The 16,459-nt window shown below is 44.5% G+C and overlaps 1 protein-coding gene across 4 annotated transcripts in view; it reads left to right on the plus strand.

Moving 5' to 3' along the window:
* SLC39A10 (solute carrier family 39 member 10) overlaps positions 1–16,459 on the plus strand; it is a 66,840-nt gene that overhangs the window by 31,320 nt on the left and 19,061 nt on the right. For 3 of the 4 annotated variants that reach the window (XR_014785253.1, XM_084816403.1, XM_084816411.1), the window contains exons 2-5: positions 4,226–5,182; positions 7,702–7,909; positions 14,357–14,526; positions 15,683–15,904. Coding sequence is in view for 3 of the 4 variants with exons in the window: in XM_084816403.1 (XP_084672529.1) it covers positions 4,235–5,182; positions 7,702–7,909; positions 14,357–14,526; positions 15,683–15,904 (1,548 nt within the window). In the remaining variant the exon portion in view is untranslated. The remainder of the gene's footprint in view (positions 1–4,225; positions 5,183–7,701; positions 7,910–14,356; positions 14,527–15,682; positions 15,905–16,459) is intronic. The other variant, XM_084816423.1, reaches the window with a different exon arrangement.

A 16,459-nucleotide genomic window follows, 5' to 3' on the forward strand; every position in this document is an offset into this window, starting at 1 on the left:
CATCGAACTGAGGGAGTAGGCAGGAACCCACCAGGACATGCGCACTGGGATGGTGGGGGAGGGTTCCCACCAGAACTTTCTCAGCTTTGGAAGTTTCCCAAACTGAGGCTCCGCACAGGCGCAGAGCTCATATGTGTGAATGCACAGATGACCACTAGAAGAACCACAGTTAGAGGTAAGCAACCTGTCCTTCTATAAGCTCCCTTCTATAAACTTGTCTGCCTACATATTCTTCTTCCCACAGTCTCTGCACAGTATAAATCCAACTACTATTTGATCTGCTAATCCCAGTGCTGACCTTGACCACGCTGTTGCCATGTACCTTAGAAATTCCAGTCTGCGTGGTTTAAAATACCTTAAGTGTATAAGCCAAACAAAAATGCAATTTATTATTTGATTTCATTTCTGTACTGCCCAATAGCCAAAGCTCTCTGGGTGGTTCACAGAAATTAAAACCACAAAGCGCAGCATAAAACAATATAAAATATGAAAGCTTAAAACCACAATCTAACAGTACAACCAGAATAAAACCTAGCAGCAGAAAAGGTCTTCACCTGGCACTGGAAGGAGTACAATGTAGGTGCCTGGTGAACCTCTCTAGGGAGCTCATTCTACACCCGGGGTGCCACAGCAGAAAAGGCCCTCTTCCTGGTAGCCATCCGCCTGACTTCAGTGTCTTCAAGCATTACAACCTTTTTAAAATGGGGGGGGGGGTTTAAGATAAGAAACAACTTGCACTATAATCCTGTATGTCAAAGAAAGAGGAAGGGGAGTTTGTATGTGTGTGCTATAAGATATGCCAGTTCTCTGGACTGGGACAATTGGCTCCCTGTCCACTCACCCAGCTATGGCTAAATCATGATGATGAATAGTCAGAAAACTTTGCTCTAATCATAATGCAGGCAAATGTCCTTATTTGTACACACCTGATGTCTCTCCAAGAAAAGGTACAGTCTAAAACACTCTTCCCCCAATGTAGTGCCCTTGAGATGTTTTGGACTTCAACTCCCATCAGCCCTGGCTAACATGACTGGGATCAGGAATCTTGGGAATTGTAGTCCGAAACACCAGACTGGGCAAGGGTGGTCTAAAATTAGGGATGCATGACTACGTTTCCAAGTAGGTCTTAGCTCTGCTGGTTGTGATAGTCACATGAAAGTGATCATTAGTCACTGGAAAGGCTTAGGGTCATACTTGAGTCAGGGCTAAGATGTCGGCAAGTAAATTCTTGTTAATGCTTTCAACAGTACAGAGGTGTGCTTTTGCACTTTGGGCTTCTCTGGAGAGCTCATCAGTGTCAGAAGCGGGTAGCAGCTCTGCTTGTAGCAGGGAAGTCTTTGGCACTAGCTGTGACTGGCTTTACTGAATCTTCTGAGTGCCCCTAAATTTAGCGTGCCTTTTTTTTTTGGTAAAGTTCCCAGTTGTGCGTATGCATCTTGGCCTCTGTGAATGTCATTCTGTGTTTTCTGTTTCATCCTCTGCTCAGTGTGTCATCCCCTTTGGCCTTCACTGATCTGTGCCTTGCAACGGGTGCCTCTCAGCTGAGGGCTATACGCTGGGAAGGCAGGGACGGCAAGGAAATGCGTTCATGTTCCCCTTCCCTTGGAGTTCCCTCCTTTGGTCCCTGCTTTGCTGAGAGGAACGTCTCGCAAAGGAAGGGCTTGGGTTTTTCTCTTAGGTTTTTTTTTTTACAGTCCTGATATTTGATCCTGTGCTCTATGATAAGGCCGACCAAAGTGATGCTGCTAGTCTAATATTAATCTTATGCCATGTTCACAAATAGCTCCTTTACCTCACTGGTAGAAGTTGCATGGCGGGTGGGAAGCTTAAACAGTTATCTAGTTCTGCCCTTACAAGGTAAGGTTCCTTCTCCATTAAACTGCCCCAGCACAGTCTTTCCTTGCTAGTTTCAAGCTACCTTAGAAACAGACTAACTTTAGAATCCTATGAACAGGCAGACTTAAGAAGTTCCTCCTGCTTCAACTTAAATCTCTGCTGTCTTTTCCCACCTTTCAGGGATAAATAATAAGTAACATCCACAGGCCATGGATGTACCTGGAGTAGCTGTATTACAACACCTAGCTGGATTTATTTATCACTCTCGTAGCAAGGCATCCTTTCGTTCTACCCTGACAACAAACCTGTGTAGGTAGGTTAGGGCAGCCCTCCCCAATCTGGGGCCCTCCAAATGTTTTGGACTTCAACTCCCATCACCTCCAGACAGCTTGGCTACTGGTCAGGAATGCTGGGAGTTGTAGTCCAAACATTTGGAGGGCATTATGTTGTGGAAGGTCTGGTCATGCCCAGTTTTGCTTAGAGTGAATGGAGTCCTGCTGTGTGGGGTGTCCAAGAAAGAATATCCTGTGTTCATGTCGGTGGCTTTTAGTCAGAGCTGGAGAAGGTTATGGAGGCCTGGAGATTTGTGCCCTGATCCAAAGTCTTGCATGTCCTCCAGCTCACATGCGCACAACTCTTGGACACACAGATCGCCCTTGCCCCGCCTTCCTTTTGGGAGCAGCCTTTGCAGGTAGAAGGAATGACATGCTTATGTTGGAGTGCCGGAGCCTGTAAAGAATTGGTAAAATCCCTAAAGAGAAATTTACATTTTACAGCGTGTTGAGATAGGGTGTTGTTAGAGGCTACATGGCTGGACCTGGATGTGGAAACTGCAAATTCAAATCTCCATTTGACGGTATAGCTTGTTGGGTTGCCATGAGAAAGTTAATATCTGTCAGCTAATTCTACCTCGCAAGATTATTGTGAGGCTGCAGCGCTGTTCAGAGCTCCTTGGAATAAAGGTTAGACATAAATCAGTAACCAGATGTTGTTCTGGGCGGCAACCACCTCTGTTCCTCATGTTTTCCTTGGAATTTCTATGTGGCTTAATTTCTGGGGTCATACAAATGTTCCTATATGGTTTTGCATCTATTCTACCATGTGGATGTCTTCCCCCTAGCTGTGCCGAAGACAAATAGGATGTAGGTTAAAGATAATTCGTTACATGTTCCTCAGGGTAGGGGGGCTTTAAAAAACAGCTTTATTAAGACTTTACAAAATATGTGAACAGTACCCTTTTTGTAAATGATGCTGTCATCTACACTTGAACCAATTCCAGCTTTTACATACTGGCAGCATGTGGGACCTCATTGAGGTTCATGGGATGTCATTTGGAGTTTATAAAAATGGAGCAGGTAAGTAGTTGGCCCACATTTTGTTACCTTGAGGTTTGAGGAGGAGGAGGTGCTCTGAAAGCAAATTGTATTCAAGGTTCTGATTGGGAGAGGCTACTTTCTGTAGTAAGTATGTACACTTGTGCTCTGTCTGTAAGTGTTGTGTTTCAGGGTGTGTGTGTGTGTGTGTGTGAATGAGAATATGAGAGAGAGAGAGAGAGAGAGAGAGAGAGAGAGAGAGAGAGAGAGACTTGTAAGAATCCTGGGTTTGGGTGCATTGAAATAATTATGCTATTTCAGGGCTTGGAATTATGCGGTGTTCTAATGAATGGGCATTTAGCAGAAAAATGATGACTCACTTTCACTTTCTACTTTGCTGAAAAACGTTTTGATCTTTAGACCCTGTAATTAAATAAAACGGGAGAGTTGTTCCCCCTCCCTCTTGTAATGAGGGTTTTTATTTGAATCCTCAGTGTATGTGACATCAAAGAAGTGGTTGGCTAGCCAATGTACTATATAGAGATTTTCAGCACTGATTGTTTTTCCATGTTTAAAGAGGCTGGAGTTTGAACCAACATTTCCAATTCAGTTGTTCCTTGTTCCTTCTTCAGCAGCGGCCAATAAACTCCATAAAATAGCTGTGTTAGTCTCCTGTACCAAAGAAATAATGAAGAGTCCAGGGACATCTTAAGGAGTAAATGTACGTATTGTGATACAAGCTTTCAGGATGCATTTGATGAAGTGTAACCTAGCCCACAAAAACGTATACCTCAATATCTTTATTTTAAAAATTCTTTTAAAAAAACTGATAATTGCAAGTCCATCTTCAGAACTGACCACTTTCTAATGTAAATTTATAGATGGTGGTTTATAAGAGAAGTTGCTCCGTAGTTTGATATTAAGGGTTTTATTGAGTCTTGCAGAATTCATGCCATTCTGCAATCATTTATTGTCAGAGATCATTTGGGGCTACCCTAACAGAAGTCAACAGTCAGACATTTTTCTTTTCTTTTCTTTTCTTTTCTTTTCTTTTCTTTTCTTTTCTTTTCTTGCAGAAAACAGAAATGAAGGTACATATGCACACACAATTTTGCCTCATTTGTTTGCTGACATTTGTCTTTCATCAATGCCACCATTGCCATGGAGATGGTCACGACCATGATGCTAAAGAGGGCTACAGTCACAACCACAATTACTTTGAGCTCTCAGCGAGCCCGCATCTCCAGAATGGAAGGACAGAACCTGCACCGAGTAAGGAAGCTGAAGCTGAGCAGAAATACTACATTGAAAAACTCTTTGACCGCTATGGTGAAAATGGAAAACTGTCATTTTTTGGTCTGGAGAAATTGCTCATGAGCCTTGGCCTTGGAGAAGTCAAAGTAGTAGAAATAAATCATGAGGACATTGGCCACGACTACATTTCTCACTTAAATGTGGTAGAGGTACAAAAAGGAAAACATTCTCATTCCCACAGCCATACTCATTCCCATAGTCACTCAGGTTCAGAAAACCAGACTGTGAATGAAGGGCTCGCCAAAAATACCCAGAAGTGCAGCCCTGAAAAGAAAGTGGCAAAGCCATCTTTAAAGCCTGATGGTAAAAGCAATCATGACCATTACAATTGCAGGCACCACCAGCATCGGCACCGCCACCCCCGCCTGCACCAACACCTTGACCACAACGGTACCCATCATTCTCATAACGATTCCATGAGTGCTGGTGATCACAATGAGCCTTCCACGGAAACCAACACTACCCAGGAACAGCCTAAAGACATTCACAAACATGACCGCCTGCACGGTGCATCTCTCTCACCTGTACAGTCTCTTGAAAACAATAATGCTCATTCAGCTACTCAAGGGCATCAAGACCCAAATCCTGCCAGCGGGGATGAGTATCGGCATGCCAGCAAGCATGGAACATCTCAAAAGCAGATTAGCCTGGGGAAGCATACCATCCTCTCAGCACACAGTCACAAGGACCATCATGAAGACAAACGCCATCACGAAGAGGTCAGTGTAAGCCTGATAACACCCTACGTGCCTTCAGGAATTTAAGATCCTGTATGCATAAGGAGTTTATATGTGACATCCAATAAATTGCGGGCTAGCCAAGACCGTATAGAGACTTTTCAGCATTGCTCGCTGTTCCGTGCTTAAAGAAGCATATGACCAAAAGCCGGGATGGTGGGAACACTCCCTGCCCCGCTGTTTCTCAAACAAGCTTGTAAATAGACACTCTGGATTAACCAGAGTAGTCAAGAAGTAATTACTCCTAAGAGACCAAGCAGGAACGGTTCACAAAAGTTAGGTGCTGGGCATGTTGTTTGTTCACTCAGTAGGCCACAAGTGTATTGTGGATAGCAGGTTGGGGGCGGTTTTTAAAAAAGAAAAAAATAGTCACTTTTGTGCAAATATTTGCAAGGCCATTCTAAATTGTCTCGGCATGGTACATCATTGCTAAATCCGAGATACCACTTTTTGTCTGTCTAACTGTTCTAAGGCATTCCTCTGCTTCCTTCCTGATCAGACTGCAAAGTTAAAATGTTGTTGTTCAGTCGTTCAGTCGTGTCCGACTCTTCATGACCCCATGGACCATCGCACGCCAGGCCTTCCTGTCCTGCGCTCTCTCCCGGAGTGTGCTCAAGTCCATATTCATTGCATCAGTGATGCTATCTAGCCATCTCATCCTCTGCCGTCCCCTTCTCCTTTTGGCTTCAATCTTTCCCAGCATCAGGATCTTTTCCAGGGAGTTAAAATACCCATGGCTAAATTTGTGGGAATTTTCTTTCCACAGTCTGATCAGGTTTTCCTGTGTCTTTTCACCTACCTTGGTTAGTATTTGACCTCAGTTGACCCAAACTACTTTTCCTCAGGAAGGACTACTAAAAATAATGGGCAGTACTCTATGCTGCCTGTATGCCAGGGAGACCCACCCCTAGCACAACGGGGAGCTAGCGGGTCTTAAAGAAATTGAAAACAAGCAGAAACTTGTTTCCAAAACAGGACAGGTCAGCAAAGCTCGCAGAAAGGAGCTCTGAGGACCTGTTGCAATCCAGAAATGAGTGTTCCCACTTTTTTCCAGAGTGACTTTATGGAAGTGCTAACTCTGCATTGTGCTAGGATTCGGTCCCACTGGTACAATGGAATGAATGGGAGTCCAGTGGCAGCATTGGATACTGCCCAGTGTGCCCGCATAGTTTCTGAATTTAGGTTTAATCTTTAATATTCAGAATAGATTATATGAGGAAATAAACCCCAACCAACCGATGCTCATTTGGCTTACTCCTCTCCTGCTCCTGTCCTTCATTAAACTATATGTTTTTCTTGAAATGGGTTTTTCCTCCTCTTTTCTACCATTGTGCAGATGTAGAAAAGATTGTTCTCCAAAGCTTTCTACTTTTAGAATGTGCCTTTGTAACTTTAACTCTTAAGCCCTATTCAGGTGTTCAAGCTTCACATGGTTAGAATCACGTGAGGGAGAGTGGGGCTGCGCTACTTGGCCTTCACTCCTCCTGCACATCCCTGTTTCACTCCACACATTGGAGGAGAAGGTCTGAAACAGAGAACCTGGCTCTGTGCTCACAGACGTCCCATGGGATTTAGAACCCTGATCATGGTGGCTTCTCAACTGTGTGGGGAGCCCACATGCATATGTGGGGAGCCGATGTGGTGTAGGGGCTAGAGTGTTGGACTGGGATTCGAGAGATCAGGGTTCTAGGCCCCGCTCAGCCATAAACCTCACTGGGTAACTTTGGGCCGGTCACTGACTCTCAGCCTAGCCTACCTCACATATTTATTGTGAGGATAAAATGGAGAGGAGGACCATTATGGAAGCTCCCTGGGTCTCCTTGGAGATAAAAAGGCGAAATATAAATGTAATAATAAAATAAAAATAAAAATATTTTGGATTCCCTACAAAAAGCAGGGGTTGGGGGAAGAAACGGAACAGTCCAAACATTTGGCTAAGTGTTTAGATAGACCCAGCCTCAAACAGAAGGTTTGCAATCTGAATGAAATAATCAGTAGGCAGTATCAGATTACACCTAGCAATGCATTTTGAGAAGAAGAACCAGTGACCTCCATTTCTGAAAGCATAAAGGCAAGCTCCTATTCTGATCTGCCTTTTGCTTTGGGTGAAACACAAAGGTTCCTGAGTCAACATAGAGCAAAGAAACATGACACTCCTTATATTAACAAACCTGGAGATTAATTTTAGGTGGTAAGAAGTCAGTTGAGGATACATTTTTAGTATGACCTAGTGGTTGAAAGGGATGGAACCCTCTGTGCAAAGTCCCTCTTTAAGTGGTAGAAAATCTTCCTTTGTTGGTCGATTCCTTCAGTTCTTCTCCTGCAGTGCATGGATGGCAGCAGAGGTGCAAGGAGGGGGCGGGACCCCGCCTGTATGCAATTATAATCCATGCAAGCATGGGGTTGAATGCCTGAATAGGGCTTTAACACTGTATATTCCTGTGTTTCTGAATGGAACTACTGCTGCCTGTTTAATTTTCTTCTTCTTGATTCATTTGCAGTATTTAAACGTCACGCAGCTGCTAAGGCATTACGGTCTTCGCCCCAGTTCTCCCATTTCCCCCAGCTTGTTTACATACCTGTGTCCTGCATTGCTGTATCAGATTGACAGGAGACTTTGTATTGAACATTCTGAAGATCTGTTGACTGGAGACTTGAGCAAAGGAAAAAATGCATCGCTTGGGGATACAAATAAAACAGGCGCATCGGGTGAGAAGAAGCATAATAAGGGTGTTGTCGAAGACACTAGAGTTGGAGAACTCAAGTATTTGTTTTTTGTTTCAGCCTTGTTAATGCCGTTTTCTATTACTCAGTAAAGGTCTGGTATAAGTTTTTAAAATCTATTTAGTAAGACGTTTGTTACAGCTTTTGTTTCCCTGATGTTACAATCTCTTAACGCTGGTCAGGTCAGTAATAGATGCCACCTCCTTGCAGCTATCACTGGAGAGGCACACAAACCCCATAGACTGCATGGCAGGGCCAGGCCACCTTTTTGGGCCCATGGGTACATCTGGCAGTTTGAGAAACTCTTAGGCACCACCACAAAATGGCTGCTATGGGAGGCATGGCTAATCACAAAGTACAATTAACCTGCCCCAGATACTGAGTATAAAAGACTTGGTGGGCACCAAGAAAGGTGTCTGGAGGCACACTGGTGCCTGTGGGCACTGCTTTGCCTACCCCTACTCTATGGCATAGAGTGGGGCTAGGCAATGTGGTGTCTCCCACTCCCCGCCCCCCAACTAACACATTTTCTTACCAGCAGCTGGGACTGCTGTGAAGTAGGTTTCCTTTGGTGCTGAAAACTATGGGTTCAAAGCATTCAGCTCGTTTGCCTCTCTTGGTACCCATTTTTGTGGCAGTGTTCAGGGCAGTTTCTCAAATCACCAGATGTGCCCATGGCCCAAAAAGGTTGCCTGCCCCTGTAGAGTCATTATCCTTCCCACCCTTGGGCTTATGCTAAACTTCACTTTCTTGCTTCCATTGAAATTCACTGCCTCGAGTAGAGCAAAAAACCCATAATCTCCTCCTGGCAACTGGGCAGCATCCTGGCTTCATAACGGGTGGCGTTCTTTAGACTGGCAGTACTTCACATGATAGCAGGTGCAGTGCAGAGTCCTGTGCATGCCAGAGCTTCACATTCTTGTCTGTGTGCGAAGGTGTCTGCACAGGCATTCAGAGCACTTCATATTCCAGACTAGAACAAGTCGTCCACGCTTGTGCATCCCTGTGCCATCAAGTTCCATCATTCAAGGCTGTTTCGGGTTGTTCCCTTCCTTCATCTGACAGCCAGGGCACATGGACCTACTGTATTTTAAATGGCGCTCTGAGGTGGCTACTTCCAAATGTCCAGCCAAGTCATGCGCAGTGTCTTTACCATGCAGAGTGGAAGGTTTCCTCCACTCCACCCCACACCGTTTTTGTTTTGTGGGGACAATAATCCTCCAATCTACATGGTAAGTCGCCATGCACAAATCACTTCCCCCATGGAGGTGGCCATCACATTTAAAACGCACACCCTACATATTGGCGGTTTTGTGGTTTCCGGGTCTTAGTCCAGGTGGCACCGTGCAGGTGTCTTTCTACAGGCCAAATAATCTGTCTGGGATGTTTGCTTTTCTGCGTGGACCTCTTTGGGAAGAGCCCTCAGGAAGTATGATGTGTTCATTCTAGTTTAAGGTAGTCCTTAGGCATTCTCCCAGCTGATTATGCTGACCTCTTCATGATGGTGATCATTCTCTACCCCAGCACAGACTCGCCTACCTGTAATGCAGGGGTGAGGAACCTCAGGCCTAATCCAGATGGCCACACGCCCATTCCCCCGACAGCCTGTCTTTTGGTGGCTTTTCAGCTTTTGCATTTCCCCCATTCTGAAAGGTTGAAATGCCTCTCCTAAAGCTTAGATCCTGGCAGTAAGAGCTTTAAGTTAAAATGTGCTAGTTAGTATTTTTTGTATTTTGTCCGGTTTTGCCTTTGGCTCCACCCACCACTGGAATGTGGCCCCCAAGAGCTTCTCTTTAAACTGAATTGGCCCATCCTGCTGCAGTGGGTCCTGACTGCATAGAAAGAGCCATGCAATTAGCCCCACCCGCTTGGTTGCAGCCCTAGGCCATGTCATATCCAGAAAATCAGCTCCTGTACTGCTGAGGCTACATCTAAAGGGGCACCCAAAATTGCTCAGAACTGGCAACAATATAACAATATAACTGGCAACAATAGGGTTATATCCCTATAACCTGTAATGGGACAAACGCTACATGATACAGGTTTTTTTTACATGTGCAGTATTAGTTCAGACGCTCAGGGCAGTATCCTATATTGGAGTGCTTCTTAATGGATTTGGAAACTTTCTAAAAGAAACTGTATCTAGGGCAAGCCGTACTACAGGTACATTGGGGCTAAGCTGGAGTAGAATACAAGTAGCGTGCTTTGAAGCGGAAGTTTATTTTCTGAGATCAGTTGTATATTTTCAGTTAGAATTTGGGGGTGCCATTTGGAGAGGTGCCCCACTGGCTTGAAGGCAGTGCCATCCCACAACACCCCAAGTAACACACTTGCCCCTGCCTCTCAATTCACTTTCGCTCCTAAGCAAGAGGATGTCAAAAGAGTTGTGGATTAACATCCCACCTGGGAGAGGGGGGCAGCAACTAGCTAACTCCCCACTGAGTGAGTTCAGCCTCTTTTCCCCCTCTCTCCTCTTGGTCGAAGTGTGTAGCATGAAAGGGTGGTCTGGCATGTAGGGGGAAGATCTTTGAGTTGTGAAGGGTGCATAGTCCACCCACCCCCTGCCACTGCCCATGGTCCCAAAGTAAGAGGGTTTTTTTTTTAAGATAAGGGTTGGTGATATAAAGGATGAGGAGGAAAACAAACAGGTATTACAATAAAGAAACAAAACACTTTATGCTAGTGCAGCCTTTCCCAGTCTGGTGCCTTCCAGATGTGTTGGACTACAACTCCCATAATCCCTTAGCCAGCTAGTCCAACCCATCTGGAGGGCACCAGGTTGGGGATGGCTGTGCTAGCCAACTTAAAGAGGAACCTCAAACTTACTTGTGAGGAGCAAGGATCACCCATGAAGACATTTTCACAGGGAAAAATCCCCATTAAAAAAACCCTTTAGAATCAGAGGAGGGGTTTGACAGGGAAGGTGGATTTCCTCCTATCAGGTATGGCCATGTAGACTAGGTACACCTTTAGAGACACACATATGTCCAACACATGCACAAGGAGAGCTGAGTCATTGGCACCTTTTGACAACCCAGGAAGGTGGAAATAAAAGGTGTGGGCTGGGAGAGATTTCCAGGCTACTCCAGACAGGACCATCACAGGGGCATTCCAGCCTGTGTGCACGGAGGATGCTTGACATGGGACAGGTACGTTGCTCTAACGGGGATGAGCCAGGACGTTGTGCCAGGTACAGTGGATTTTTAAAGAGACAAGCATTTTATTTTCCTGCCTTTGCACAATTATCCATTCCCATGGAACTGCCAAGTGACGTGAAGCTACCCTTTGTTTCTAAAGCTGGCATAATTGCTCTGATCTTAGAAAACCTTGGAGGGGATTGCCCTTATATTGAAAATAACGGTATTGCTAATGGCGAATATTGATGAGTCGTTTTGTAGGCACTTATTAGCATTGTCAGAAACAAAGCACAGATCTGAGTGTGTTCTGATATATGTTAATAATTGTCAGAAAGAATGCCCTGGTGGTAATTATTTTTAATGATGGCAGCATCATTAAGAAAGGTTAACTTGTTGTGTATAAATCTCCCGTAGTGACACAGCGACTACCTCATTAACTTTGTTCAAAGATTCGGTACACCAAATACTCTATATGCTGCATATGGTAGCAAATGGTTTGTCTCTCGGGGTAGCCATGTTTTAGTCAGAGTTGACCCTAGTTTAATTGCCAGGAGAGTTTATGAAAAGTCTGCAAAGCATTTTCTGCCAATTAAAATGTTGAAAAAGTGTGTGTGTGTTTTTAAGAAAAGACACCCCCCTAAAAAAGTCCTGCATATGCCATAGAACCTTAATTAGAAAGCCTCCACAGATGAGCACGTCTTTTTAAAAGAGGCATTTTCTGTCTAGCTAATGAGGGAGATGTGATGAATAAGTAATCCTGAAGACCTTCAACATTTTAAAGTGACCCAATTTTGAAAAATAAGTGAAATGTACAGCAGTCGTTTGGTGCATTTCAGGGGAGCTGGCACTTAGTGAACACAAATATAAATCTCCCCAGCTTATTCCAATGGTCTGGCACACCTGGAATGTGGTCAGAGAACCACCTGCTTTGTCACTTGTAAGTTTCAGTTGCATCATGCCGAGCTTACACAAAATGACCTGAACTGTAATCATGGTCAAATGTTCTAATCCTTTGTTTTAATTGCTCTGCTAATGAATGAAATATTGCTGAGGCTGTAGTAATGGTCATCCTTACGAACACACTAGCAAGGCGCCAGTGACATGAATATGGGAATGTAGCCATAAAGATGGTCTCTATCTGAGCAGGCAGGGCAGTAAAAGCCCCAACACCCCTTTCCTGTTCTCATCTCACTTTGCTTCACATATGTTTTTCTTGATGCCAAATTACTCTTCAGCCCCTCATCTTCCTCCCTCCCTTGGTCCTCCTCTCTGTCTTTGACCCCATCTGTGACCTGACCCCCCTTTCCAGCAGCTCCCTGCCTCCTTCATTCCCTTCCCTTCTCCTGTGTTTGCTTTCATCCCCTTTCTGACACCCTCTATAGATGCTGACTCAGTTTTCCTTCTGTTGGCACCTTCTTTCTCCATCCTTTCCTACACTGTGTGCATCACCTAATATGTTTCCTGTAAGCTTTCTGGATATAGGAGGCTTCTATTCAAATATTTTTGATAAAGATGTATTTACATTCCACTCTTGGACCTGGTTCGCACCATCACAGCTTGTTAACCCCACCATACATGCCAGTTGGATTTCCTAATTATCCTCGCTGGCTTGGCTTGCCGTGTTGTCCGAACCTGGAAGGCATAGTTTGTTTCAGGGGACAGCAACCCTCAAATAACCCATCGGCTGTTTGGGGGTTAGTTGAGTATTGTCCCCCCCCCCCCCAAGTCATGCCACCCAGTTTCCAATGACATGGAAAGCTGCGCCAGCAAGGGTAATTGGGGAAATCCGGCTGGCATGCATGGTGGGGGAAATAAGCCATTGTGGCTTATTTTCCTCTCTGTCATTGACCTGGTCCACAATGTCAGTATTGTTGAACAAACTGCCCTTAACAACTGGCAGATCTGGCCTTGGGGGATTTAGTTAAACCGAGGTGCTAGCTATTCATTTTCCAGTATAATGGCTGAAGACTGAATACCCCAATCCTGGGACATTCTCCATGTTTCCTAAGAGGAAGGGACATTCCGTGGGAGGGACTCTCCTAGATGGAAGTTTGCACCCTATTATGGAAGGCTGCATTTCCTTTTATGTGTGTCCCCTGCCACCTCCACTCCACCACCCAGCCTTTCTCATGATCCTCCTCCCTCTTGCACCAGGGAAGCAGTTAAGAGGAAGTGGACAGATACAGGCCATGGCTTACAAATGCCAGTAGATATTAATAGTTTCCTATATGAGGTACAGATGGACAGTTTTAGAGACTGCCCTGATTGTCCACACAAGCAGGAGGCCCACCTAAGTACTCTAGGTTTTCTCTGTAGACTTTTTCTAGTGGCACTTCACTATCGCTGGGAACAACTGAGATACTGTTGCAGAGTTGCACGTTACGTGGGAGGCGGGGCTGTCAGGAGAAACGGCACTGCCGTGTCGAGTTCTCCGCCTTTCTCCTGTAACACACCAGATCACATATGTTGTGCATTTCCTTGCCAGGGTGAGAACTTGACGGTGGGCATTTCATGTTTGGCAGCAGCCCCCTAAATTCCATCCTCAGTTTGCCGAACAGTTAAATGTGATCTCCCACTTTGGCTTTCTCTCTCTCTTCCCATCATCTTTCCTTCCTGTTTCTAGCATGTATGCTTGTATTAAGCCTAATCTTGCAATCAGATATCACAAATATCAACACTGTTTTTCTTTCGCATGCAAGCGAAGCTTGCAAAGAGTTGTGTGCTTTATAAAATCAGGGTTATGGATGTTCAGTGCTAGAAAGGGTTGCTTGTTTTCAAGAAGGGCGCACTTGCTAGTTAGGACCATGAGGTGATTGTGAATTGATATGTGGAGCTACACTCTGTGAGGAATTCCACCAGTTGCTGTGTCAAGAAGTGTTGTCTCACAAGGTTTCAGTGATGTGTCCAGACTTTTCAGTGCTGAAATCCCAGAAGCCCTTAATGGGTGAAAGTAGGAGGTGAAACCTGATGTTTTGTTCTTTGCTCTTCTGGAATTAACCCTAGTGAATCCATTTGGGTGGAGTTAAGTTTACACAAGTATTATAACAAGATTACAGTTGGGCCCAAGAGGCTACTTGTGTCGTGTGTAATCAAATCATAATAGATTTAAACAACGTCATACAGATAGTAAAAATTACATGATGAGTCATGATGGTTTGTGTTTCAGACCTTAGTTGAACATACATAATACATAGGTTTTAGTTAGGAGCAGGTTTCCTTCCCTTGAGCAATAACTGACCTCTTCGAATGTTCTGCTGATTCCTGATCAATGTTTTCTCCCCCTCCCCTTCCACAGCTTGGATTTGCGGCATCATTTCTATCACAGTTATTAGCCTACTGTCCTTGCTAGGTGTGATCTTGATTCCTATAATTAACCAAGGGTGCTTCAAATTTCTCCTCACCTTCCTGGTTGCCCTTGCTGTAGGAACCATGAGTGGAGATGCGCTGCTTCATCTGTTGCCACATGTAAGTTGTGTCCCGTCCCTGGCCTTGTGTCTTCCCTTTCCTTTGAAAGCTCCTTAAGTACTAGCGAGCACACATTTACTCTAAAGGCACGTTCATTAATTTGTGCCTTTGCTAACCTGTCTGCTGCTGGTTGTCATACAAAGTACTCAAGGTTCTTTATTGTTTATGGCAGGGTACAATTAACCTGGCCACTTTTGTGTTTAAGTGCTTAGGGGAGGTTAAACTGATGACCATTTCCCCCCCTCCTCTGGATATTCTGAATGTTTTAGCACAGATGGGTAGGTTCACATTTTTGTGAACCCCCAGAGAGCTTTGGCTATGGGGCGGTATATAAATATAATAATGAATGAGATGAAATGGGTACAACACATGTACAAAAATAAGGTCTTCTGTATCTCAGTTCTGCTTTTTAGAATATTGAAAAGATACTGTGAGATGAAGGTTGATGTTTTGAGTTATATCAGTTCTACAAATAGAGGACTAATCATTTGCAGGGAGTTAAGAATGAGCATAGCTTCATTTAGTATCGGCAGGTAGATTAGTGGCTGGATTGTTCTTATTTTTTCTGTCTCTCCTAGTAATGTAGCGTTCCTTAAGTGTTTAAGCAGCCAGGTCCTGTAAAATCAAGAAAGGACCATAGAACAGGGCCCTCCCACAGGTTTACAAGCTAATAGGTTTATAAACTACTATTCTGAGATAGATCCTAGCTTAATTTAGAAGTTGAGGAACAGGTATAACATATCAACTCTAGATGCAAATGTTTTTTTGTGATGGAAAACAAGGAGAAAGTTTGCTATAGCTGTACTCTTCACCTGAGAGAAGTAAATGGCAAAACTCCCTCTGATTGGGGGGGGGGGGTTCCCTCTGGTGGGAAGGTGAATGCTCCATGTTTTTCTGTTGTTATTTTTGCACCAGTTTTCTAAATGTCACATACTAATAAGCCGATTGAAAGACAATCCAGAACAAATAATTGGGGTTGGAGTATACAGTTGAATATATTTGTGTTGTAACGCCTTTTAATTTAGTTTTTCAGGAGAGTGGTGGAGCTTTCCCTTGAGCTGTCCCGTTCGGGGGGTGGGGGGCGCTGTGGACACATCACTGCTTCACAGGCAATTTATCACTGAAGACCAGTTGTCTTTCTCTTCCCCACTATTAGTCTCAAGGGGCGCATAATCACAGCCATCATGAGGGACATGAGCACCGGCATGGGCACCAGCATCACCTCCACGGCCATTCCCACGGGCATGGCGGAATGGTCCAAAGCTTCCTCGAAGAGTATGATGCTGTGCTGAAAGGACTGGTGGCGCTCGGTGGGATTTACCTCCTGTTCATTATCGAACACTGCATCCGGATGTTCAAGCACTACAACAAACAAAGGGTATGTTTTGGCATCTCTTTCTGACATTCTAATACATAGTAACGATGGGGACGGAAACGTTTTATAGGGGGGACGGAAATCTTAAAAAGATCGGTTAATGCTCAGTACTCAAAATTTCCAGCTGGCTGTTGCTGTACCAGTCCTAGTCCAGCCAATAAAATTGTGGCAGATAACTGTTATTCAGGTCTGCAAAGCCAGTAGAGTAGAATACAGAGTGCGCTTGGCAAATATTTTGTGCTGTTGATCCTCCACCAGGTTTTATTTCTTAAGATTTTTAATTAACTATTTTCTTTAAACTGGGAGGCAGGCTTACTGCAAAGCAAAGTGCTGCTGTCTAGCGCCATCTTTATTTGCGTTCAAAAGAGTGTTTGGGGGGTTTAACTTGGAGATCAAAACTGTCTTTGCCTTGTGTGCATGTATTCATCAGTCATTACATTTCTGTGCCACCTCTTTTCCTCCAAGGAGCCCAAGGTGGCTTACATGATCCTCTTCCTCTCTGTTTTTATCCTCGCAACAACCCTGTGAGGTAGGTTAGGCTGAGAGTCAGTGGCTGGC

This window comes from Heloderma suspectum, chromosome 1 (genome assembly GCF_057233095.1).
Source record: "Heloderma suspectum isolate Gila_16-S chromosome 1, 16-S_ref, whole genome shotgun sequence".
NCBI classification, from domain to species: domain Eukaryota; kingdom Metazoa; phylum Chordata; class Lepidosauria; order Squamata; family Helodermatidae; genus Heloderma; species Heloderma suspectum.